Raw genomic sequence first — 24,936 nt, 5'->3', positions numbered from 1 at the left:
GAAAAGAAGTAAATTCAAAAGGTACGATATTAAAATCACCATGAAAATACACTCAGGGGAAATTCTTAATGTGCCAATTGCAAATATCAGAGGTACTTTCCATTGCATCCCTTCCACTTGGTTTTAAGGCACTTTGGTAGATGCACTCTAGCAAAAAACTCTGGTAACAACTATGACCAAGACCAACAGCTCAAGCCCAACAAGGACAACTGGGAAGAGTTCCTATTCTGACTTCAGTGTGCTTTGTCTAGGTAATATGCATCTTCTCAGACCAAGAAATTTAAGTAAGAAGGAAATGTACTAGAAAATTACAAGTCTGTTGCCCAGGTGAAGAAATTATCTTCATTAGTTTTGAATACTCAAGCTGAACCTGGAATTAAAGCCATCAATTGAAAGATGGGAGCTGAGGCAAAAACTGAAATATCAGGGAACATGCAGGAGGTCAGATTTCCTTGGCACTGGGAGATCCCTGCGGGGGTTTTGTGATCATTGCGCATTCCCAGCCTTATTTTAACACACTAGGAAACTAAAGCTACTTAGTTCCTCCACCAGAATAAACCCAGGAAGTGATAAGAGTGTCATCAAATGGTGCAAAACCAACCTGTGCAGAGAGTACTTCTTAACCATAGCACACCACTTCTTTCTTTTATGCAGCTTATCTAAAGAGATCATACTGATTACTACTGTAAAGGAAGGGGAAGAGTCTGCCTGAAGGGTGGTTCCACTGGACAATTGTCATTGGCTCTGCAATGGGCTGACTTCCTTTCCTATGCAATCCTGGCTACATTAGCCTTGGGAGATGCTGCAAATCCCACTATTCAAATAAGGTCTGGGTTTTTCGGAAGGAGTCCATGTGAAACAAGTGACATAGCAGATCTGTGCTTGCAGATGCCTGGTGAGAAACCACTTTTCACCCTATCACACTTTAGCTACCCTTCCTCAGCCAGTGATGAAATGCTGTTTTCAGTTGCTAAATAACTCATAATGCAGTATTTCAATTTTCGTAAAAAAGATCACAAAATATACATCTTTACCCCTTTCTTCCTTGGTCAAGATAATCCTAATGATTGTTCCAATGAGCCTGGCAGCTGCAGCTGGCTTTATGCTGCCTGTCATGTTGACCACACCATCCTTTTGTCCTTCCCATGTATCTGCAAATACCTTGTCTAGTTAGACTGCAGTCTTTTAGTTGCCAGTTTATAGAGGACCCAAAGCACACTGTAACTGTTGTAACTTGGACTTCTGACTGATCTCATAATGCTGCTCACAATTAGGACAACTGTTAGACTGTTCATATCATGACAAAATTTGTGGGAGAAAGACAAATGGGAAAACAGCAGTATGTGAAAGCAATGCTTCCCACATATTGTCATCTTTGAGAATAATCTGTTAGTTGCTATGAGACTGGTTGCGTAGGCAGAGTGGGCCAAGGTCTTAGATGGACACAAGTGGAGTAAAGACGTAGATTAGTAAGCACACAGGGCACAGATGGCTTTGTGACTGCTGAGAAGACTATGCCATTCAAATGACTTCTCCACCCACAGATGCTATTACAGAAAACAAAAAGTGGACTCAAACGATTAATCCCTTCTGAACCTTAAGAAATTGACTGAATATTGGTTGAATGACAACAAACACACTCAATATATTTTTCATTATCTCTTAAAATTATGAATCAATAGACAAAAAAGTTGATATATAAACACAAAAAGTTACCCTTCAGTGAGACTTTCCAATCATTTTCCTTAAAACACTTCTTCCTTCTACAAAAACTGGCAGGCAATAGATTAGATGATTAAAAATGTTAAATGTTGCTTGGTTTTGCCTTAGACAAAGGAAAAACTCAAAATCTGAAAAGTCTTATTGGAAGACTCAAGACTTGAACAATGTCTCTTAACCACTCATGGGATAAGGTTTTAACAGTGCAAAAGTAAAACACACTCCTATTTTTCAGTTCACTGAAATTAGAAGGTCTTTGAGGTGACAAGCACACATGCTCATTTTCAGGGGAGGTCAAGCAATATGAATTTGCTTTAGCCCTTGTTTTCTGCTGTAGTACCATGGTGCTGGTGACTTCCCGTACTTCCAACAGCCTATACAAACTAGTAACTTTTCTCCACCAGTGGTAAAATTGCAGAGAAACACAGAGGTGCAGCCAGGGACTGCATGTTTTCTTCTCCACAGCTAGAGCTGTACAAAGGCTTTGCCTTCATTTTCACCCTGCAGTTCTGTGGCCTACATACACACATAGAAACTCAGCATACACGTTCTGCTCTGGTGCCACTGACACGGACACGGAGGGATATACATGCCTCTCTGCCACAGAAAAAAATAATCTTAATATACTGCCATGTAATTTTACTTTTTCTTGAACTTTCGTTCTTGAATCTTATCTGTAATGAAGTAACTTGAAACAGCTTTTTTCTAGAAGTCAAGCCTAGCACAGGAGTAAGTGTGGATCATCTATTTGGCCAGTTTTGAAAAAGAGTGTTCACAACATAAAATAGGACTTGTTTGACTATCGCACATCAGCATAGTATCATCTTACAGATTTTGGTGCTGTCCTCCCCACAGGAGGACTATGCTGCCCACACATCACTCCATTACAGTTGGCAAGTCACCACATAGGTGCTGGAGCATCTCCACATGCAACTTATTAGTGACGTGAGAAACCAGACAGACACGCATTTGCTCATTTTGGTGTGTCACCACTTGCTGGTTTGATTACTTTTAATATCATGATGGTAATTGTGAAAAAGCATTAAGTCAAAATAGATGGTGTTACAGATGCATGAAACAATGCGTTTAAAAGTACTGTTACTTCAGTCATTCAGTCACACTACATGGAGTGATTAAGGAAAGCTGGCATGCAGGCTGACAGAGCATGTTATGGGTAGTGTTCATAATAGCATCAAGTTTCAGCTGCCATGGGGAAGCTAACTCTGAACTGACTGCTTTTGTGTATCCGAAACCTCAATCAAAAGTTGTTTGAATATGTCTGTGCATGGGTGTTTGTGTGTACAAAGAATGAAACTAGAAGATATAAGATGATGTCAAATAGATGCTAAGATATGGGATACAAGGGAGTATCTGGATGATTACACTAAGAAATAGGCTCCCAGTCATTTTGTTTTCTTGTCTGTTTTGAGTACATAAATTACAGTTGTAGCCTCTAAGCTAAATGTATAGATGTTGAGGGAGATCTGCAGCTAGCAGACATTGGTATTGACTTCAGTGAAGTCAGTGAACTTATGACAAGGCTTTGGCTAGCTGAAGATCAATTCCAATTCCTGCAGTTCAAAGGTCCTACGTGGGATAGTTTTGAGAGAATTCAACTGCACTTTTGCTATTAGTTTCTGTTCTTCCTTGCCAAAGGCTTTTAGATACTTACTGTCACTTGTCAATATCCACCAAGGAAATCCTCCTATGATATTACGTCAAATTTTGGAGTATTGACAAAAAATGCAGAGCTTTAACAGGGTTTTTTTTCAGCATTCAACTTAGCAGATTAAGTCTTCCTATATAGTTTGAGTCACCTTATATAATGACTCTGAGATTGTATTTCATGAGGTTCACTTGGCCACATTATACTAAGTGAGAGTTATATTAAGTGATATCAAATATTTAATCTATGATGACAGGTATTTTTGGAAGCCGATACAACAGTACTCATGAATGAGGAAACGAACTTTGACAAAAGGAATGGTTTGACAGATGGTAGTTTGCTTAGAGCTCTTACTAACAGATGTTTGAATGAATGTTCTGCAAGACCTCTGTGTATTTTGGGTTTTATCATTTTATTAGCAAATAGCTATCACCTGGTGTATACTTGCTCTTTGGAAGTTCTTGATGTGGAAGCTGCTATTTTTTTTTCCTTGCCTTTTTGGAGGAAAAAATCTAACACTTTATTGATTCCTGGTTGGGGATAAGAATGGTGGAACTTAGTCTTTATCATAAGTACATTTTTTGTGTGTCACAGTAGTTATGATTTAGTTTGTGAGATCCACAGACAATGTTGCCATCACCCATGCAGCACGCTGACTCTGTGCACACCCTCTAAGGCACTGGACACTTCCATGCATTTCCTGGGATGCCCAATGTATTGGTCCCTAATTAATCACTCTGATTTCTGCTGTGGGTACAAGCTTCGTAAGAACTGCATTTTTGTGGTTCTAACTGTACTTAGTAGACCTTAAAATTCTAAATTAGACAGGGGCTTGGGAAAAATTTTACCCTGAATCCGCTAGGTTAGATTCCTTTCCATCACAGGTCACCTTTTTTATTACGAGTCTCTACAGGAAGGCTATTTACTGAGGGTTTCAAGAAGAAATTTTCTTAAAACTGTGCAAAGTTATTTAAAAAGAAAGAAGTATTATTTAAAACAGATGCACTGAGAAGGTAAAAGTAAGTAAACCAAATGTATTTTATTCTGGACTAGAATACTAATATTTTTAAATTACCAATTAGAAATTAGGCACCTTTTCCATGAAACTGCTGCATCTCAAAATACGGAGTTTCATCTAAACCTTAGCATAAAGTTTCAGAAAAGCCATTTAGGGAAGAAATTACAAAAATGCTAGAAAGAACACTCTTATATATTCTAAATAACACTTCCGGCTTTTCCATTTTGAAATCACATTTGGCATTCAAAAATTGACCCTAAAAAAGAACAAAAATATGAAATAGAGCTGGAAAGAGATTAATTGTTTGGAGAGGAAATAACCTCAAACTAAGTATTTTAGATATTTTTCTGTGCAATTAAAAATATGGGAAAAAAGCTAACTACACAACCTGAAACAACTTTATTTCCTGTCTTTTGATTCTGCAACCAAACTGAGCAGTCCAGCTCTTTTGTAAATGAATCCTCCTTCCCACAATAATAAAATTAAATATTTGAATATTTTATTTAAAAAACAATTGGTAACCATACTGATGTCTCTGGAGAAACAGCTTCTGCTAGGGATAACAAAATAGCTTTTTTGTTTTTCTATTTACATATATATACAACAGTCTCCAGCAATAGTTCAGGTGTTCAGTCACAGCTCCTACACAGTGGCATGAAACACAGTAATTAGTTCATTATCTTAATATTCTCCAGGTATAAGGTATGCTCAAATCTGCTCTTCATGGCTGTGGATTAATACTGACCTTGGAAAAACAATTTCTATGTCCAAAAGACCAAAAAGCACTTAAAAAACCCCCGTGGTAGTCTCTTGTACACCATTAAAATTTTTTCATCATCAGGCAGGGATCCTCTTCACAATCACACTCAGGAGATAAGCAGAAATTAAGGGATCTCTTGTTCTCAGATGTGATAGCTCAGTCATGGTGCAACAGGAGCAACTGCAGGAGCACTGATCTTTTCCTCTCCTTGCTTAATCAACTGGCCACAGGCAGCACCAAATGTACCCCACCCTTTCCTTAATCAAAAGTTTTCCTGACCCTTCCTGACTCAAAACATCATCTTCGCCAACTACACCAGTCTTTGCCATGTAATGCTTCCTACCAGGCTTCATTGCATACCCAGATTTTGGCTGTTTAGCCTTAAATCTGATACCTTTTATCCTACACCTGTTCTACGCCTTTACCCATTTTCTTCCTTTGTTCTAAGCCTATCATGCATTTCTGAGGTTGATATTCTTAGGATTCCCTGGTACATCGACCATCCAACCCAGCCCAGCCTGCCCTGCAATGCAGTGGCAGGAGCCACTGATGCTCTGATGTGAGCTCCTTCTCCACTCCAGGCTCCCTGACATAGGTGGTATGTCTTACTGTTCTTTGGCAAATTAACATTTAGAAACAGGAAGTTTCATCTGTTGACCAAGAACCCACTGCACTGATAGCATTTGCAGAATAAAAAGACCATACTTACTCCATAAGACTAAAGAAGCAAGACTATTATCTTATGGGACAATATTCTCTCACCTTGCTCTTCAACCCTAGGCATGGTTTCTCAACATTCATCCTTCTTCCAAAGTTACTTACACATCTTAAATGTGAGACTTAGGATTTCAGTACTGTAAGCCTGTCCTTACATTGCTAGTTATATTAAATTATTCTGTCTTGTATAAGTGTTGCTTACAACATTTCAGTTTATGTATTTTTGGCACATCCACCATGGCTGAAGTCTTCATGTATTATTATAGGTATAATAGCCGCAGTGATATAAAGAACGTTAGTATTTTATGGAAGCAAAAGGGAAACCAGTCATGAATAGGGGAAAAAGAGTTAAGAAATACCAGGTTTGGGTGGTGAAACTGGGAGAGAAGAAATGCTAGTGTATAGGCATGGATCCTTAGGTTAGGAATCACTAGAGAGGAGTAACATTTAGAAGGTCCTGCCACCAACAGTTTGTGTTAGAGATTAGCAGTCATTATGGATGGATCTGTTAGAGAAATAGAAACAACAACCCTGCCCATGGCCATCTCTACTCTGATTCACACTGCCTTGACAAAATATATACGAATAAAAAAATACAGATATGTGCAAGGAAGGAGTAGAGATGAAGTGCAATTAGAATAAAAAGAAACAGTATATTTTAAAGCCATAAATGTAAAAGGACAAAAGGGGAAAGAGAAACCAATGGTCTCTTGAAAAAAGAGTTTTGACAAAAAAGACTTGTTACTGGAACAGGCAAAGTGACCATTTTGATTATATCTCAGGAATGACCAAAGAAAAATAGAAGTGTGGGATTTTTCTCATTGTTTCTGGAAACATTAAAAGTTAGTGTCACTAACAGAGTGGTCAACAGTATACACAGGTGATATTTTATCACAGCCAACCCATGAGGAGAAACAGAGGTCAGCAGAACTTTAAAAGGCAGATATGACTTACTCTGACTTTAATTTGCTTTCAAAAACATGGTCACTGACCCTTTAAATCACAAGCCAATTACAAGCATTGTAGCACCACTACTAATTACATGCTGAGAGTGTAAATTTAAAATGGCAATTTCAATTTTCAGTTCACTGGGAGAATGCAGGAAAATGAAATTGCATAGTAATTAGTTCATGTGTGTCAGACACCTGAAAAATTAGAGAAAAAAACTCCGCACTCATTACAAATGAGTTACAAGCGAAACCCTCAAACCTTTCATTCGCCAAGCTGCATATAAATAAAGAAATTAAATGACAAAGAAAATTGATAATGATGGAACAAGGCAAAAATAGCTATGGGCCTCTACATAATTACGCTTTGGGGGACTTTGCCCATTGTACACAACTTCCTTTAGAATTTACCTAGCATTGGAATCTCTAAAAGGGTAACAGGCTACTGCTTCAGGTTCACTGCGTTAAATGTTAATTTACATTTCCTAAAAATGGAGTTTCTGGTTTCGTAACTTTCCATTTAATCTCTGCTAAATCATTTTTCAGGATCCATCTTCTGGACTAGCTGCTTCATCACTCAGACCAATGTGGAAAAGGTCCCATGTACAGACCCATCACATTAGGATCTGGGAAGAAGCTGGTGACATGACAAAGAAAGCAAAAACTCGAAGCAGGCTGTTAGAGGGAGCATTTCTCCCACAAGGCCAGAAGGAAGGTAGCCAGAAACTTAGCACAAATAAGAGTGGGCTGACTTTTTGTAACCTTCCATAAATGCTTACGAAGTATCTCCCTAGCCATTACAGAAGCTGCACAAAAATAAGAGATGGGATTTCTGCTTCTCTCCTCTCACAGAAACTGCTCACCCATATAAGGGTCAGGCGGTGTCTGTCTCTTACAGTGTATTTCATGCTTGAAGAACAAGACAGTGCTCTGATGTAAAGAACTGCTATGCAGTGCATAAAGTGTGAGTTTGTGGAGGTCTAAACCCTTGCCAAATCAAAACAGGGTTTCTACAGAACACTAAAAAGCACTTCTATCTCTACAAGTATCATCTCCCTGAAAAAAAAATTAAGATTTGCTGTTCCCAGGTGTTTTAAGGAGGAAAGTCTTCACAAAATCCTCTCAAGATTTAAACTGGTGTTCTTAAATTACAAAGACTATTTTTATTTTTGCTCTGAACTAAAATACTCAGCAAGTTTAGTGAAAATTATAAACCAAAGTTTATTTTAGAAGAAAAATTAGAAGAAAATGAAAGGAATGCTAGACGCTTAGTACACATTAATCATATCATTTAATTAGCTTCCAGAAAGTCCTTACATACTATGGCTGACAAAATTTCATAATAACCTGCACGGTATTGGCACTACCTAGATTAGGTCATTAACTCCAAAAAAAGAACAAATCGTTTAAACCTGATGCCGTGGGCTGAGATTTGTAGACACATTTTCTCCATTGGTCGAACCTTCCTTCCTAGTAAGAGCAAAGGGAAGACTTCCTTGGGAGCAAAATCCACAGTGGACATAACTCTGATCTGGGCAGAAACCCGCACAACTGCCTGACAGCTGCCTCCACGGTGGGTGGTGGATTTGTCAAGTACAAACATGGAAGCAATGGACCATTAGCCATCCCCATCCAGGCCATCTCCTAGTAAAGACAAGTCTAGGGGGCCAGTGTTAAATGATTTTGAATTTTTTCTCCAACTCATTTAATAAAGACCACACTCTAAAGCAGTCCAAAAGCTATTGTAACACCAACTTTTTTGTTATCCATTGAAGTTTCATCAGCTTTCTACTCCTGTGAAAATAACTCTGCTCAAGTCCCTTAGCACTATTTTTCCCAGTTCTCTTTCAATGTATAAATTTTACAGCCTTCCTAACCCCCCTTGTCTTTATGAAAGAAAACTGACCTAAGATACATTCAAAGGCCTTTGTGTTTTCACTCTGCAGTGAATAATAAACAGTAACATCGGCTTCATTTTTCAGAACCGACAAAATCCAGCACTCTCACTACACCAGTTTCAGAAAACTTCATCAAACAGTGCTTTGGGCCTGCTCTCTAAACAAGAAAAATGAACAGGTAATCCTGTATGCTTTACCCCTGGATATTTGGGAACCGCTCAGAAAAATCACAACTGTAGTTAGTACAAAAACTTGAAGATGAACAAAAATCAGGTACAAGAAGGTAACTTCAAGAAGAGTGTGTCTGACACACTCGAGGGACATATGGACAGTTCAACTTAGTGCTGGTAGACAAGATGCTCAAATATCATCTTTTGCTACTACTGTGGTGGGTTCACTGCAAGGGATGCACCCTCTTCACATATTGACTATACTGATTAGTGGAAAAGGTTTTCCCATAAGTACCTATGCCAAAGCTTAGCTCAATTCACATACAATGAAAACACCATAAAAGTGAAAAGCTACAGCAATCACTAGATAATCATTATCTTCATTAAAATACAGCCACAAGACTTCATTTTCACTGCTTCATGACTTTTACTGAGGTCATTTGCTGGGTGCAGAGAAATCCAGTCCACAATGAGGGCACTGCCATTTGAATTATTCTAGCAGGAACATCCTTGAGTGGGAATGAAAAAACTGCCCCACGGATGTGGCTGAACTAACAGCTCTACCAACCTTAATCAAAACAGTTCTTGTTACCTCCAACATGATGCACACAAGGCTTAACCTGTGTGCCCAGAGCAGCTCAGCAGAGATGACAAATTATTCCTTCAGTCTCTGGTACAGCCAAAACCACATTAAAGTGCTCTAGAACCATGTCCAAGGAAGGCTGCAAGTATCAAAGCATCTCTACCAAAAGACATTGCTACAAAATGCTACTAAGGACCTTAGGAGCAAATGTAACATATGTGGAAATCAGCTTCTTTGAAAAGAGTCTTTTTTAACTTTCTTCCATGGTTTAGAGTCACAATGGAACATGCACATACGTTTTTGAAATAAAAAGATTTGTGCATTTGTAAAGTTAAGATTATTATTGTTTTGCAAGTAAATAGTCCCTTTTACACTAGGCTACATTTCTGACAATGAATAAAAATCTAGCTGTTAGTTTACCACTTGTCTTCATCAGTTTCTTAAGTGACTCTGGCAATTGAATCAAGGAGATTTTTTTCCTCCTCAGCTCCATCTGTTACCTGGATCCATGGCCATCTGTCATTTTCTGCAGCAGTCCAAGCATTCACAAGACCCTTCTTATTAAGTCGTGCATAATACGGATACCATTTCTGGAGTCCAAAAAGAGCTCGATGAGTGGATGACGCAGTAATCTGTTGGTTTGACACAATTCCTCCTTCTACCCCTAGTGGGCCAGAGCATCCTGCAAATGGAAACAACAGAAATGAATGCAACTGAAATGATCAACTCATCTGAGTCCCAAGTGGTTCTAATTACAAATAGCATACAAATAGATCCAAAATGTCATGTCAAATATGTTATTAGAAGTGATTTAAAGCATTTGAGTAGCATCTTCTCTTTGAAGAAATGGGAAAAAAAAAGTACAAAAATATTGCTTGTAAATAAGTATTCCCATTGCAAAATTAATGAAATTAAACTTTCAATTTCTTTTAGTTTGTTCCGTCTGAAGAGTTATGAGCTTGGGTTTTACAGATACAATGAAAGAAAATGATCCTTAGATTTAAATATTGAAATAATTGCTAAAAGCAAAAGAATTCTGTAATTACTGCAAAGTTCCATACTGCTGCTCTTGTCATAGAGGTTAGCATTTAGCCAATAAGCTACAAATTGTTATTGCAGTTTTCTTTAGAAATATGAAACTAGACACATGATACTGTTTGGTTATATTAAAAACAGTTAAAGGTCTTGCACATTTAATTACCAAGCCACAAAGTATGCATTTAACTATAACGTTCAAGTGTTTGTAATTTTATGTGTGGTATTCATCACTAATTTATTCACCTGAAATAACTTGTGTATGTAATCTTTTTTAAAGTAAGGCATTTCTGCATACATTGTTTTCTGAGGCCAGTCCATTTGGGTACGGAAACAAGAGCATTCAGTTATTGTGAGCTATGCAAACAGAGAAAATTTTGAAAATTCATTATACGTCAAATGATGGGCAGTCTACCTACTATTAAATACCCCCAACAACTTTCAAGTAAATGAGATTTTTCTTTCTCAACTCAATTCTGATGCAGAGTATAAAAATAAGCTAATTGCAGGAACTACTGTAGCAGGTGACCTTGCTCAGTTGCCCAAACGATCTGCTTTGTGGGTCAACCGCTCTTCAGCGATTTTGAACGTAAGAGGACAGACGTTTTACTTACACTTCAGGTCTTCTCAGAAGCCTGCCAGCGTTTCACCTCAAGTAGTACCCAAGAATGAACTCTGAAACGGTACTGCTATAAAATCCTTATACCACATGGGTGGAAAGTCACAAATAATTTAATTCCATATTAATTTAAAGGTATAGAGAAGAAAAAGTGACTAGTGCAATTTGGTCATCTCCGGCAGAAGCTGAGGCAGGGAGACAGTGCTGAAAGTCACTGGCAATACAATCTCTCCCTATCACTGATAATGGAGACAAATATAAAACTGAATTGCAGTTTTATAAAAGCAAGGGTCATGGACAAGTGCGTACTTGTGCTCTGAAAAGATAAACTAAACCCTCCACACAGGTGTGTTCCTTCTAAAAGGCAAAAATTGGATTACTTCCAGGGTGTGCTTAAATGAAATCCTGGTCCCATTGAAATTAATGACCGACTTGCACCATATGATGATTCCATCCACATTTTTAACAGTTCACAAAGCTCAGCTAGAATCTAAAGTCCTGGTGCTACTTTTCTGTGTCCTGTATCACCCAACAATAAGGGCTGTGCATTCAGCACTGTATAAAATATACCAAAATACAGCTCTCTCCTGCTGCTGTGGCAGGTGCATAGTAGTGCCAGAAGAAAACAAATTCCTTGTCACCAGCATAGGCAGGCACAATAGAGGATGTATTCAAAAAACCCACCTATGTTGGAAAAGTGTCATTTTCTTTACTGTGTTATCAAGCATCAATTAAAAATTGAAAGACCTATTCAAATCTTAGCTCTGCCTCTGAAATCTTTTCATCTAATCGGAATAAATTCCTTTGGTGTATAAACTGCCCTATCTGCTTGCCAGCCAGAGGTAAACTACTCTACTTTTGTAAAAAAACTGCATATTTTCAGAAGTTTCTTATATTTACTTACTAAGATATCCTTGCCATTTCATCATAGAAAAGAAAGTACTCATAGGTGTGTCTATATGTATGTGTAACGCACAAACACACACACATACATACAGGACTGATTCCAGCTTACCATGAAATTAACCTAGCAGCTGGCATCTTAGACTGATGATTATTTAAAAATAGAGATGTGAGAAAACAGAAGGCAGTTTCCAAGAAAGCTTACAAAGGAGGTATGGCAGGTGTTTAAATATGGATGTAGAGCATGCAGCTGTATTGTTTCCTCATGGTGCAGAGCACACGGATGAGGATCCTGCCAGGCCTGCCGGCGTTATTCAGTGACCTAACAGGAAAAAAGTATGCACGAGGACAGGGCACCAGCATGTATCAGCGCCAGTTTTGAGTGGGGTCCAGAATGAGGGTATCTGGCTTTAGCAGATAGTTTTCAAAAGATGAGCATGTATTTGACACCAAGACCCTTGATCTCCTATAGACATCCTAGACTTGGAAGAGATGGCAGATTGGGAAGAGATGTAGATGACCCATTTCTTTTGTTTATTAACCTCTGTTTAAGGTGCAGAACTTTGTGGAACGTTTTGATTCGAAGGCATGTTAGTTCTTGTGCCTGAGACGTACTCAGTGATATTTGAAATACGTGTGAATTCCTTGCAAGAGAAAGGTGAATTTTCCTTTCTGAATTGAAGGCAGCTAAATTACCAAGTACAGCACATAACTCTAACTCATCAGCTATGATCATATATGGTCAGAAGTGTTTACCTTCCTTAGATTTAGGAGGATTATTCCTGAAATCCAAACCAAATCTCTACCTTCAGGGAACAGATACTTCATTGCACAAGCTTCTTAATTTAATTGCAGTTCCAGTCTTGGTTTGTCATGTTTGTCAGTTTTCCAATGTGAGTTAAACACAAAATTTACCACTCCTAAAAATTAAAACTACCACATTAGAGATACTTTCTACTTTGGTGTTAGGTTCAAGCATAACAACATGAGATGTGTAGAAAATATGAGACTGGATAATAATTTCTAAACAATATTAGCCTTACAACATAATAAATATGTACACATGACTAAGATCTGTCTTTAGAGAACCATCTTTTTTCACCACCCTGAAGGACACCGGATCAGTCTCATGAGGTAAGAAGCATTAAGCTAAAGCTTAATCCTGCTCAAGAGCTACTTGTAGGTCCAAACCACTGAATTTGCAGTGCAATCCTGCTCTGACTACATCAGTGCTGACGAATTAAGCAATTTTCTAGGCACAGGCTGACCCAAGGCTACCTCTTCCTGAGAAATAAGATACCTCCACATGCATCATGAGGGTTTTTTTTGGGTTTTTTTGAGTAGTCTTACCTTGAATTTGACCACATTGAATTTAACCTTCTGTTTCATAGCCAGGTCCATCTATATTTCAAGGTATTTTTAAAACTCCTCAGTCCATTTTAATAATGCTAAGTATATTTCTTAAATTATCAGAACATTTTTCCGTCTTTCTTATTTATTGAACAGCTAGGACATCAGCAGAGGCTTTGCTAGGGCTCTGTCAGTAAGCTCCTTCCATTGCTAAAACTGCCCATTTACCCGCCCTTTAGATCTTTTTTTTTTAATCAGAATTATTCTACAACCTTTCAATTTACTTTCTTTTATCAGTTGAAAGGAAATAGTTGGACACATTTTTGGATAGTCAAATACCACACAGCAAATCAACCCCCCTTAGCCATATGCTCATTAATTTCTTCCAAATACTCCAATAGATTTGTGAGTCATGCTTTCTCCTTACAAAAGCTCTAATAGGCTATTATTCTCTAAATTCCCAAGAAATCTACTTAGCCTGAAAACTCCAGCTGAATAACCTACCTCGGGTCCCATCAAACATGTTCTACCAGTAAAGGACTGGTTACAGACTGGCTTCTGCACAAGATACTCAATTTGAGACACAAACAATACTTTCTTTCAAGTTAAGATACCAGTTAGTTCTTCTAGCGCCTAAGAGCTGCGATATGCCATTGACTACTAACAATGAAGGAAACAAGCAAATGCAGCTTTTGAAGACTGTCTTTTAAACAAAATGGAGATACATATTTTGCAGAAGAAGTACATGCTGTATTATCTTTTGTTGTTATACATCTACTTCTACTAAATCCACAGTTCATTTAACAAAAATCTTGACAGGTTGCAAAACTGTCCACAAGGGAGTAATAATATCACTACAGTGATTCTGTATAATTCAGGCTGGTCGATGTCAGTCATTAAACAGAAAACCACTTTTATTAGCTAATGCTGACACACTGAGGTATGACAATCAGCTTGATGCAAGAAAGTAAAAAAAATAAAACAGCAATTAAACAGCTGCCTGATAGGTTCATGATATAGGTTCATAAGCAAGATTTTGTCATCTGGAGCTGTTATTTTAGTGTCATTAAATAGTAAAATACTAACTCAAGCAATATTGTTTTTAATCCTACGGTGACAATTGGTATGTATTAAACAAAACCTTATTGACGCTTCTCTTGTTCTCATCAAACACAAACTTACGCCCACAATGCCCCACTGTCCGTGAAGATGACAGAATGAAAATGTGTATCAATAGCTACATGACTGTGAATGGATCCACTGAAGGATAGGAAAAGTCTTCAACACAGGAAAAGTGAAAGATTCATTTATATCTTTTCATTTCTCCTAAGAATCCCCACCAACTCATGTGAAGATGGCATGGTTATAAAACTGCCTTGAAGGCTTCTTTTACCATTTCAAACTTAACTAGATAAGAACCGTTATGTACCATTTTGCACCACAAAACAAATGATCATTAGTGCAGATCTCACTTGTAGACCAAGGGTACAAGGATCAAATAGTTCCCCAGGCAAAATATGAGTTCTGCATTTCCATTCTTATCTCTTACAACAATAAATCCCTCCAGCTGAACACAAATATTTGTGCAAAAGGAAATAGAAGATGACAGTTATCTTACTGTGTTTTACATTGGTATCTCTTCAGAGGTAAATTAGAATATGGAAACATGTCACTGATTCCCCCTCTTAACAGGAGAAAGACAAACCATTTTAAGACAAAAAATTACTACAGTAGGAGATAATAAGCAGAAAGCACTGGGTAAACATGTTAGTTGAGTATATTTAATTTGGATTTCTACATTTATGTTAGTCCACAAATTAAGCAAAACCTCCAAATGGTTTAAAAATTGCTTGAAAATGTGAGGATTATGCCTCTGCAAACAGAAGAAAAAGATTTGTTATTGATGATGAAACATGCCTGATTTTGCAGCACGAATATAACCATTTTATTTCCTCTGTTGGGTTGTCTCTAGCTGACATCATCAAAACAAACAGATGTAATATTGAATGCATGCAGAAAACAAATCTGCTTTAGACATCTGCAATCCTGTCTTTCTCCAAGCACCTCATTTTCTGCAATGAGATTACTCTGGCTATGCTTAGCATAGCATGGTAATTGTGCTGAACACAAACCCCTACAATGGGATTACAGACAACCTCCGATACTGCAGTAATTAATGCTGATACACGCATAAGCTCCCCACCACACAATCTAGGCTTCATCTCCAATTTCTTCTCGCTCCTCCCGGTACCCACACATCCGTGCCCAGTTTGTTCTGTGAAGGATAGCTTTCTTCATATAACAGTGAATTTGTTTTTATAGGAGCTGGTTAGAAGGATCTGGACAAGCATTTAGCAGTCTGCTATTAGAGCGCCCACCCATAGGCAATGTTTAAAGCGATGTTCTTGTAGGGCTTGTTTTTTCACAAAGCATGACACGATAATGCTAAAATCCTCTCTCCTTTATAAATAGTATGTAAAGTGCATTTGCAGAGAGGTGACTCGGAGACACAGTTTCCCTTCCTACTAGGGGTGTCAGTGGACCTCTCATGGTTTTAGTGGCACAACGGTCTCCAACTGCCAACTTCACCATTGCACAATGGGATTACAGATGACCTCTGATATTGCAGTAATGCATAAGCTCCCCACCATGCAATCGAGGCTTCAGCCTCCTATTTCTTCTTGTTCTTTCACACAGAGACTTCAGGTCTGACTATAAGCATTTTCCCATGCTGGCCTGCAGTCCCCAGAGTTGGATTCACATTCCTCTAATGGTCATCCAGAGCGATTTTCTACACTGAGCAAGTCTACACTTCCAGCATAGCGCAGAAGCATATGGAGAAGATGGCTCAGACACTGAAAGCAGATTAGGTCTTTTTTATGCAGTGCTGTGTCTGAAATTGAGGGTTGTTATTCAGGACTAATTTGCTTAGTTACAGTTTGGCAATTTCTCCATTCTGTTTGTTGAGTAAAATGGATAGGATTGTAAACTCCCTACAAAAAGCAGAAGGATTAACGTCTGGGGAACTGCAACATACAGCACAGTTGAAGAGGGGACCTATACAACAGGAATAAAATTAAAGGAAGACACAAATTCTGATATAGAAACTCCCTACGCTGAAGACTGTTGGAAGCTGGAAAAATACAATGGGAGAACCATCACTTCGTGCTCATCCCTTTTCTTACACTCATTCATTAGGCATTCACTTCTGATGACTGTCCAAGGCAGGACTATTGGATTGTCATCAGACCAAGCATGGGTACTCTTATGCTCAAAAAGAAGGGTAAGTCTAAAATCTCATATCTGCAAAGCTGTAATCAGAAAAATAACTTTTTTAGTATTGCTCCACAGAATGATTGTTGCTGCTATGTTTGTACTGAACTCATCACACTAATATTATTGACAGCATCCCTAGGGTTGTTCAACATGCTGTTAATGGAACTGGCCTAGGAAGAGGACTTCCAGAAGCAAGACATGTTGTTTGTGGATTCCTATCAGAGAAAACCATGGCTTCAAATGATCTCAAAAAGTTTCTATCCCAAGACATGTCAACTACATTACAGCCATTCCATTTGTGACAAATATTTGCTGAATGCCTTTTTTCAAAAGCTGCAGTAATGAACATTCAGCAATCCCCCTTGGTGTTTGATTGAAGTCCAACTTGAATATTTCTTATTCAATGTATTATTTCTTGTCCTGATTCTATGAACATGGACAACAATGTCCTCTTCTTGAAATAGCCTTTAGTGCATCTGTCTCCTCTCCTATTCTCTTTTCTACCCGGGGGTGCCAAATAATCACAATTTATAGCAAGCACATGGTGTACCACAAAGTGTGAAGAAGCACAGCTGTCCTTGCCGTATGGGTTATTTGACTAACTGGAGGCACAACCCAAAATCCAGGGGAGAGTTTAGAACGGAGAAAAATGATCGGCTGAACCTTGACCGTGACACACCATATGGCCAATTTACAGCCACAACAGAACACTACTATCATGGCATGTTGATTTCAGAAAGGACAAGCACCATTGTCTAACTACTAAATATCAAATGCTTCCTCTGAGTTTACGCCATTATGCAAGTTACAGCATTCAACAATTCACTGATACAACTACCTTTATTTTATTTTGCTTTCAAGCAGCAATTACAAATTTTTTTTTTTAAGAAGATTAAATTATATTGCAATAAGGAGTTTAGTTTCTCAAACTCCTCTGTTGAGCTCTCTTGTAGAAATACATTAATCTGTATGTGAAAAATGATTTTTACATTTCAAGTTGGCACTTGTGAAAAACAGCGTTTCTAGTATGCTTGAGTAGTGACATTAACCAGTTTTACATAACTCACAGCCACTTAAACATAACTAAAACTAATCTGAATAACATGGAAATTATGGAGGAACACTAAAAAAACTTCTCACAAGAGCTAACCCTACATTTATATTATAGAAGTTAGATTCATAGGAACTTTCAAGTTGCACTATAAAATAATTACCGTGTGGTCATACTTACACACTTAAGGAATGGCAGACCCAGAAACCGTAGTCCTTAACTGCTGCGTAACAGGAATTGATTATTATTATCTTAGGTTGCAATGACATGAAATGGTAAGTGATTCTAAGTTCTATTTACCGATCGCAAGATATTCTGGCGGATCTGGATGTGGGCAGCTGTGGGTGGAGGAGACTTGTGAGGTTGTGGATCTATTAATTACCTCCTTTACTTCCATTGTAAATGTTTGTGGCACAGAGCACAGCCAATTAAAAATAAACTTTTTTATTTGCTACTGCTGAACTCTGTGCAATCTGTGCACTTCTTGGGTACTGACAGAAATATTTCTTCAAAGAATATAAGAAAAGTCAGCAGCTTTCCAGCTATGTTAGGAAATTTGCTAATGAGACACGGTATTAGCTGCGGACAACTTCTTCCAGAGTTCTTTGGTTTTATATTTACATTAGATGAACTGATATACAGTTTGGTTTGTTTTTTTGTTTTTTTGTTTTTTTTGTCTATGGAGTATGCAACACAGACAAAAAACTTACCTATGTGGCAAATGCATTATATTGTAGTGTATCCTCTCTTCTCCCTACGTTCATTCCAAAGGACATGTTTTTTTCTGTCACAGGGCAACATTTGTACTAAAAAACGTAGACATTTTTAAATAGGGTTGATGAATGTATCTTAAACTGGTAATATTACGATTTCCAGGAACTGTCAGCACTCCCAGGAAAAAAAGTGCCAGCTGAACAATGTTCACACCAGTGCTGCAAAATGCGGTTCACCACTTGGAAAGCTCATATTCTGCCTCTAAACTGGAATGACCCGCTGATGGAAATGCACACTTACAGTTTGTTGGCTGGTGGGAATGTTAATTTCAGAGGTGCTAATTGAACAGGAAAACTGACTGATTTCCTTCATAACTTTTATTAAATCCTATCAAGAGAGGTGAAATACCTGGATTCTAACCAGCTGACTGTTCTAAAGCTTGCCTGATTCTCTGAATTGGTTATAGGAACCAGAGGCCGATACCAGTTTGTTTTTTTTTTTAAACTGCCAGCCAACTACTGCTAATTTGAAGGTAGCTCATGACATATGTATCTACGTGCTTAATGATTGCTTCTTCTTAAAATCTGCCTGTTCCAAAAACCAACTTCAAAAAAAGCCCAAATCCAAACCTTCTCTTTAGAAGTAAAATTGGGAAATACAATCTGCATTTTTCTAGCAGGTCTACAGTGGAAATCAGTGGGATTAAAATGTCGATGTAATTAGCACTCCTGCAAACCAGCATGACAATGAGAATGTTCACTTGCCAGGAGAAGAATATGTGCTTTTCAAGTGGCAAATCTTATTTTGCTGCCTAGAGACATTCTTTCTGTCTTTGTGGCTTGGTGTTTTCTTGTTTGGTTGTTTGGTTGTTTTTTTTTTCCCTATAAGAACAGCAACCGTTCCTAGAAATGACAATATTACTTGTTACAAGATGTATTCATTGAAATTGTTTAAGAACTACTAGCGGCACTAATATGAATTCTACATTACAGCAGAATACACATTCTTCACAAATAAGTAAAAAGGCAATATCCTACACAACATACTGCTGAAGTGATATGCTAAATATGAGCTATATCCACAGTGCTGAACACAAACTGCATCCAAATGGCCATTATTTAAGTCTGACTACACAGAAACAGCAGTTCTTATGGTCTCTAAGCTGTTTCCACCTTCTTCTATAACACATCTAACTTGTTAACAACAGGAAATTCAGATATCGGCACTTAGATCTGGTTCCTGGAAGCCATGTGATATAGGTATAACGTTATATTCATTTAAAGTAACTTTAAGGATCATGGCTTGAAGGCCTGTTAAAAATACAAAAATAATTTAAAAGTCATGGACTTTTGTTAAGGTGGAAAAAAATTCAGAATGAAGATTCAGAAAGTTATTCTTTCTATATGTGCAGTAAATGAAGTCTTTCATTACTACAGTGATGTGGTAAAATGACATGTCATATTTCACAGAATCACAGAAAACCAGGTTGGAAGGGACCTAAAGGATCATTTCCATGGTGTAGTTTAAATATAAATCTGTAGATATACTTTTTTTTTATATATCCCCTTATATTTCCTTATTGACATCTCTTTTCACCATAAAAAGGACAGCACGCTGAAGTGTTTATATTAAGAAATAGCTAGCCAAAAAAGCAAACATAAGGGATGCAATCCACATGACCCAGCTTCGTCCATCTGAAAGTTATGTATCTACCTCTGAACTAGCTGCTTAGGCTCCTACTGTCATCTGTGGGAAGAAACAAGCCACTCAGAACCACGATTTACATTATTTCATTATCTATTAAGAAAGTGTTTAAGGGGGATGTAATCATTTTTTCTGTATCTACTAACCAAGGAACAAGCCTAGAGCACTGTCTTCAACTTAGTGCCTGTGTTTAAGAGGCTAAAATTAAGTGTACTGAATCCAATGAGTTTTAAAAATACTGAAAAGACTTTACTTTAAAAATACATCATATATTTTCCTGCAAAGCTACATTTACTAGACAGTTAATGTACTTGGGCTTTATGGAAAAAGGTCTTTTAAAAACAGATGCCAAGGAAGAGAGGAGCGTAACAGCAAATAAATAACTTTCCTGACTTTGATTTTTCTGTTGAAAAGGATGATCACAAAAAGGTTGATGTGACTTTCAATTGGAATTATCAAGTGATTCAAGTTGAAATACCCACATAAAACCTCAGAAAGCCATTTGTCACAGAAATACCAAGTGACTCCTCACTCTGTCCGTATTATATTTAATGTGACTGGTGGTGAATCTCAGGGGGCAATACAGGGGCCAATATTGTTCAACGTCTTCATTAATGACCCAGAAACTGGGACAAGAGCACAGTCTCAGCAAGCTGGCAGATGATACAGGATAGGAAGGAGTGGTCAATACACCACATGGGTGTGCTGCCATCCAGAGGGACCACAACAGGCTGGAGAAATGGGCTGAAGAGCCTCATGAAGTTCAACAAGGGAAAGGGCAAAGCTTTGCTTCTGTGGAGAAAATCCCATGCACCAGTATGTGCTTGGGGCCAACCAGCTGGAAAGTAGCTTGTCAGACAAGGACCTGGGGATGCTGGTGGACAAATTGACCACGAGACAGCATGGCCAACAGCCTCCTGGGCTACATTAGGCAGAGCACTGCCAGCAAGTCAAGGCAGGGGATCCTTCATCTCTACTCAGCACCGAAGAGATATATCTGGGGTGCTGTGCCCAGTGCTGGGCTCCCCACTACAAAAAAGACATGGACTTACTGGAGTGAGTCCAGCATAGGGCCATGGTGACTAAGGGACTGGAGCATCTGACCTACAAGGAGATGTCTAAGAGAGCTGAGACTGCTCAGTCCGCAGAAGAGGAGGCTCAGGGGGATCTTATTGATGTGTATAAAGGACTGATGGGGGAGAAAGAATACAAAAGAGCCAGACTTTCCTCAGTGGTGTTCACTGGCAGAATAAGAGGCAATGGGAACAAATTAAAACACAGGAAATTCCATTTGAACACATGTTTGTTTGGGTTTTTTTTTTTAAACTGTGAGAATTGTCAAACACTGGAACAGGTAGCCCAGTCCCATCTACGGAGATGCTAAAAACCTGAGTGGACATAGTCCTGGCCAGCTGACTCTAGCTGGCCCTGCATGAGCAGGAAGGTTGGAGCAGATGACCTCCAGAGGACCCTGTCAACCTCAACCTTTCTGTGATGCTCTGATTCCAAATAGTTCTAACTCCAGGTTCTTTTCAAATCAGTTCTCACAGACCGGTAAATCCTAGTGTTAAATCAGCACAGGGAAGCCCTTCCTGAGCAGGAATAATCTGACATTGTTCTGTTGTTTTTGGAGTGCTGATTTACAATGGGTTAGGATTTGCCCCTGAAGTAACTCACTTTACCCAGTATTATAAAGTGCTTCATGAATTTTTTTATATTATTATTATTATTATTATTATTATTATTATTATTATTATTATTATTATTATTATTATTATTATTATTATTTCATTCGCATTTTTTTTCTTCTTGGGAGCTATTCAGAAAACCAGAACACTTAATACAAATATGTTTACAGTCCAAATTTTTTGATAAAGTATTAATATATTTCAGTCACAGCAAGTTGCAGTCTGTTAGAATGATACCTGCCACACAAAAATTCTCTCTTTTTTCCTATAGCAAATCAAATATTAGGTGCATGGACAGTCAGTATATTTTAAAAAGTGAAAGAATTTCTAATTGTAGCAATTACTTCTCAATTTCCAGAAGAAAGCAGAGGCCCAAGGAGACCTTTCATTTTCTAGAGGATGCTGTCTTTGCACAGGTATGCAGACCATATGTGTAAACACACACTAGGACAGACTGAAGAGCTAAAATTTTAAGTTACTAGAATTACTCTGGCTTTGTACACTCAGTATACTTCAGTCACACTTGCACAGAGCAAACATATTGTGTGGAGGTATTGTGAAGGACAGTCACATAACCCAGCTCGTTATCCGATTAATTGTGTCATATGGTGGGTTGACCCTGGCTGGACGCCCATCAAAGCCGCTTTATCACTCCTCCTCCTCAGCTGGACAGGGAAGACAAGGCTCGTGGGTCAAAATAAGGACAATTTAATAAAGCAAAAGTAAAGGTTGTGAGCAAAAGCAAAGGAAAACAAAAGATTAATTCTCTGCTTCCCATCAGCAGGTGATGTCCAGCCACTTCCCAGGAAGCAGGGCTTCAGCACGGATAGCAGTTGCTCCAGAAGACAAATGTCGTAATAATGAATGTCCCCCCTTATTCCTCTTTCCTTTTAGTTTTTATTGCTGAGCAGACATCATATGGTACAGAACATCCCTTTGGTCAGCTCTCCTGGCTATGTCTCCTCCCAAGCCCTTGTCCACCCCCAGCCTACTGGTGAGGAGAGTTGGAGTGTTGGAAAGAAAGCCTTGATGCTGTGCGAGCACTGCTCAGCAGCAGCCAGAACAGTGGTGTGTTATCAAGACCTTTCCAGCTACCAATGCAAAGTACAGCACATGAGGGTTGCTAGGGGGAAAACTAACTCCATCTCAGCTGGATTCAATATACCTGGCTTCACTAGCCCAAGAGCACTGAACACAGTGTATAAGTACAGCTGGAGATCACACAGACGCAGCAGGTATATTCCTACATACCCATTATTTTTAATGTATTGGCCATCCTTTTTTTGTCAAGCGCATTCTTACTGCCACCTCACCTGCTCTTGAGGTCATGACAGATATTTTTTCCCCACATTGGCAGCTATTGCTTATGTCATCTCTTAAACCACCACTTTTAAATATAAGCAAAGCCTGAGCCCTCAACAGTCCCTCCCACACAGAGGCAGATTTTCACTTGGAATGAATTCTAAGTTGTGCAAGAGCTGCGTATGGAACACTGACATTTTAAATTTTAAAACTCTTCAGATCTCTAATATGAATATTGAAATCACCATTGCCCAAAAGAGGTGGTCTACTACCACATCCACATTAGCTACAAATCTGGTTTTACTAATCAGGCCTTTACCTGTAACTAAAAATCTCTAGCTTAAGTGCAGCAGTGCTTTGGACTTGAGCTATTCAACCTCTCATTACATGGACCGGAGTGTGAAGACTGATGGTAAGCATAACATAGGGAGGACACAGCTGCAGACCAGAAGCTCAACTATGCACATTTTAGCTACTGGCTATTTCAATCATTCTGCAGCTAATCAAATTGTTTGCTTAGGCCATGTAGCTCAAGTGTTTTTTCCACAATCCAGTGTTCTGATCTGAATGATATTGAGTAACTTGGTTGTAGAAACTCATGTTAATTGTTGTTTGGAAGACTAATCCTATGGGCAAGACCAAATCAATGCTTTAATTTCCAGTGAAGGAATTTAACCAGCACTTCCACTGAGACAAGGTAACAGATCATGCATTCCTCTTTCTAGCCCACTGCAACACAAAATGAAACAAAAAAATAGAACTTACAAACCCCCATTTTATTTTGCTTTTCAGTAGACTTGGAGAACACACAAAGTCAGTGATTATTTCATATAGTTTTCACCTACTACTAGATAAAAAAAAAAAAAAAAAGTCACAGGTTTTATAACTTCCAGGTGACTCCTAACTACACAGCGGAACAGCATACTGTTGCCTGGCCGGGTAAGTTTATCGAGCCGTTCAGCTCTGAAATCTATTAACAGAAGGCATTTATCTCCATAAGTTTGCTTCACAGGTTTAAAACAAAACAAAATGGATTTTCTTGACCTATTAACATTTTAATTATTATTACTCCAATCTCTGAAGTGTGATTCCAAGTATGTTAGTAGCCAGTGTGGTACTGCAGCACTGAGGTGAAGAATATGATTAATCTTGTTTCATGCCTTCAAATGAAATACTGTATGTCAAGGCAACATCTTTGCCAATTTACATCAGTAGCAGCTAATGAGCACACAGACACTTTCAGACAAGCAAACACTTCAAATGATGTTGTGTTAAGCTTCAAGTCTCTAGCAGGTGACACGAAAATGAAGCGATTAGTTATGTTCATGCAACAGAAGACAGCTTTTCAGAAAGTAATGGGAAGAATTGCTACCTATTTGCTGATATGTCTAAACTGATTAAATGCTTTTTATGCTGATGTAGCATCTCAGTCAACAGCAGTGCAGGATTCTGTTATCATACTGGTCAATACTGTTCATGTGTGTAAGCAATGGCTATCAGAACTAATCAAATGTAAAGAAATTGGATGTTACATTCTCTTCTCAACAGTGTCCTTGCTGCTAAGTGACTATCATGCACTTCCATTACCAAATACTCTCTTCATACTTTTGTAGTAAGGTTGTAAAATTCACTTTTGTCTTTTACTTGTTCTACAAGGTCTGTGCTGAGGACACAGACTGAAAATAAAGTTAGGCAACTCTTAGATAGTCTGAGGATTTAAAAAATGGAAGCAAAAGGATTTCAGGGTTCTTTCAGCACCTAATAATGACTTGCTTTTTCCAGTGGTAATGTGATTTCATGATGTAGTGATTTTAGG

The 24,936-nt window shown here is 38.3% G+C and overlaps 1 protein-coding gene across 2 annotated transcripts in view; it reads right to left on the bottom strand.

Annotated features, from left to right (window-relative positions):
* The window catches only part of EDIL3 (EGF like and discoidin domains 3), a 268,116-nt gene that overhangs the window by 65,082 nt on the left and 178,098 nt on the right, over nt 1-24,936 (bottom strand). For both annotated transcript variants that reach the window (XM_086479350.1, XM_086479351.1), the window contains one exon: nt 9,979-10,160. In XM_086479350.1, the coding sequence (XP_086335476.1) occupies nt 9,979-10,160 (182 nt within the window). The remainder of the gene's footprint in view (nt 1-9,978; nt 10,161-24,936) is intronic.

This window comes from Leptosomus discolor, chromosome Z, assembly GCF_034619465.1.
Source record: "Leptosomus discolor isolate bLepDis1 chromosome Z, bLepDis1.hap2, whole genome shotgun sequence".
NCBI classification, from domain to species: domain Eukaryota; kingdom Metazoa; phylum Chordata; class Aves; order Leptosomiformes; family Leptosomidae; genus Leptosomus; species Leptosomus discolor.
The sequence above is the reverse complement of the archived record's forward strand: the minus strand, read 5'-3'. Positions and strand labels throughout refer to the sequence as shown.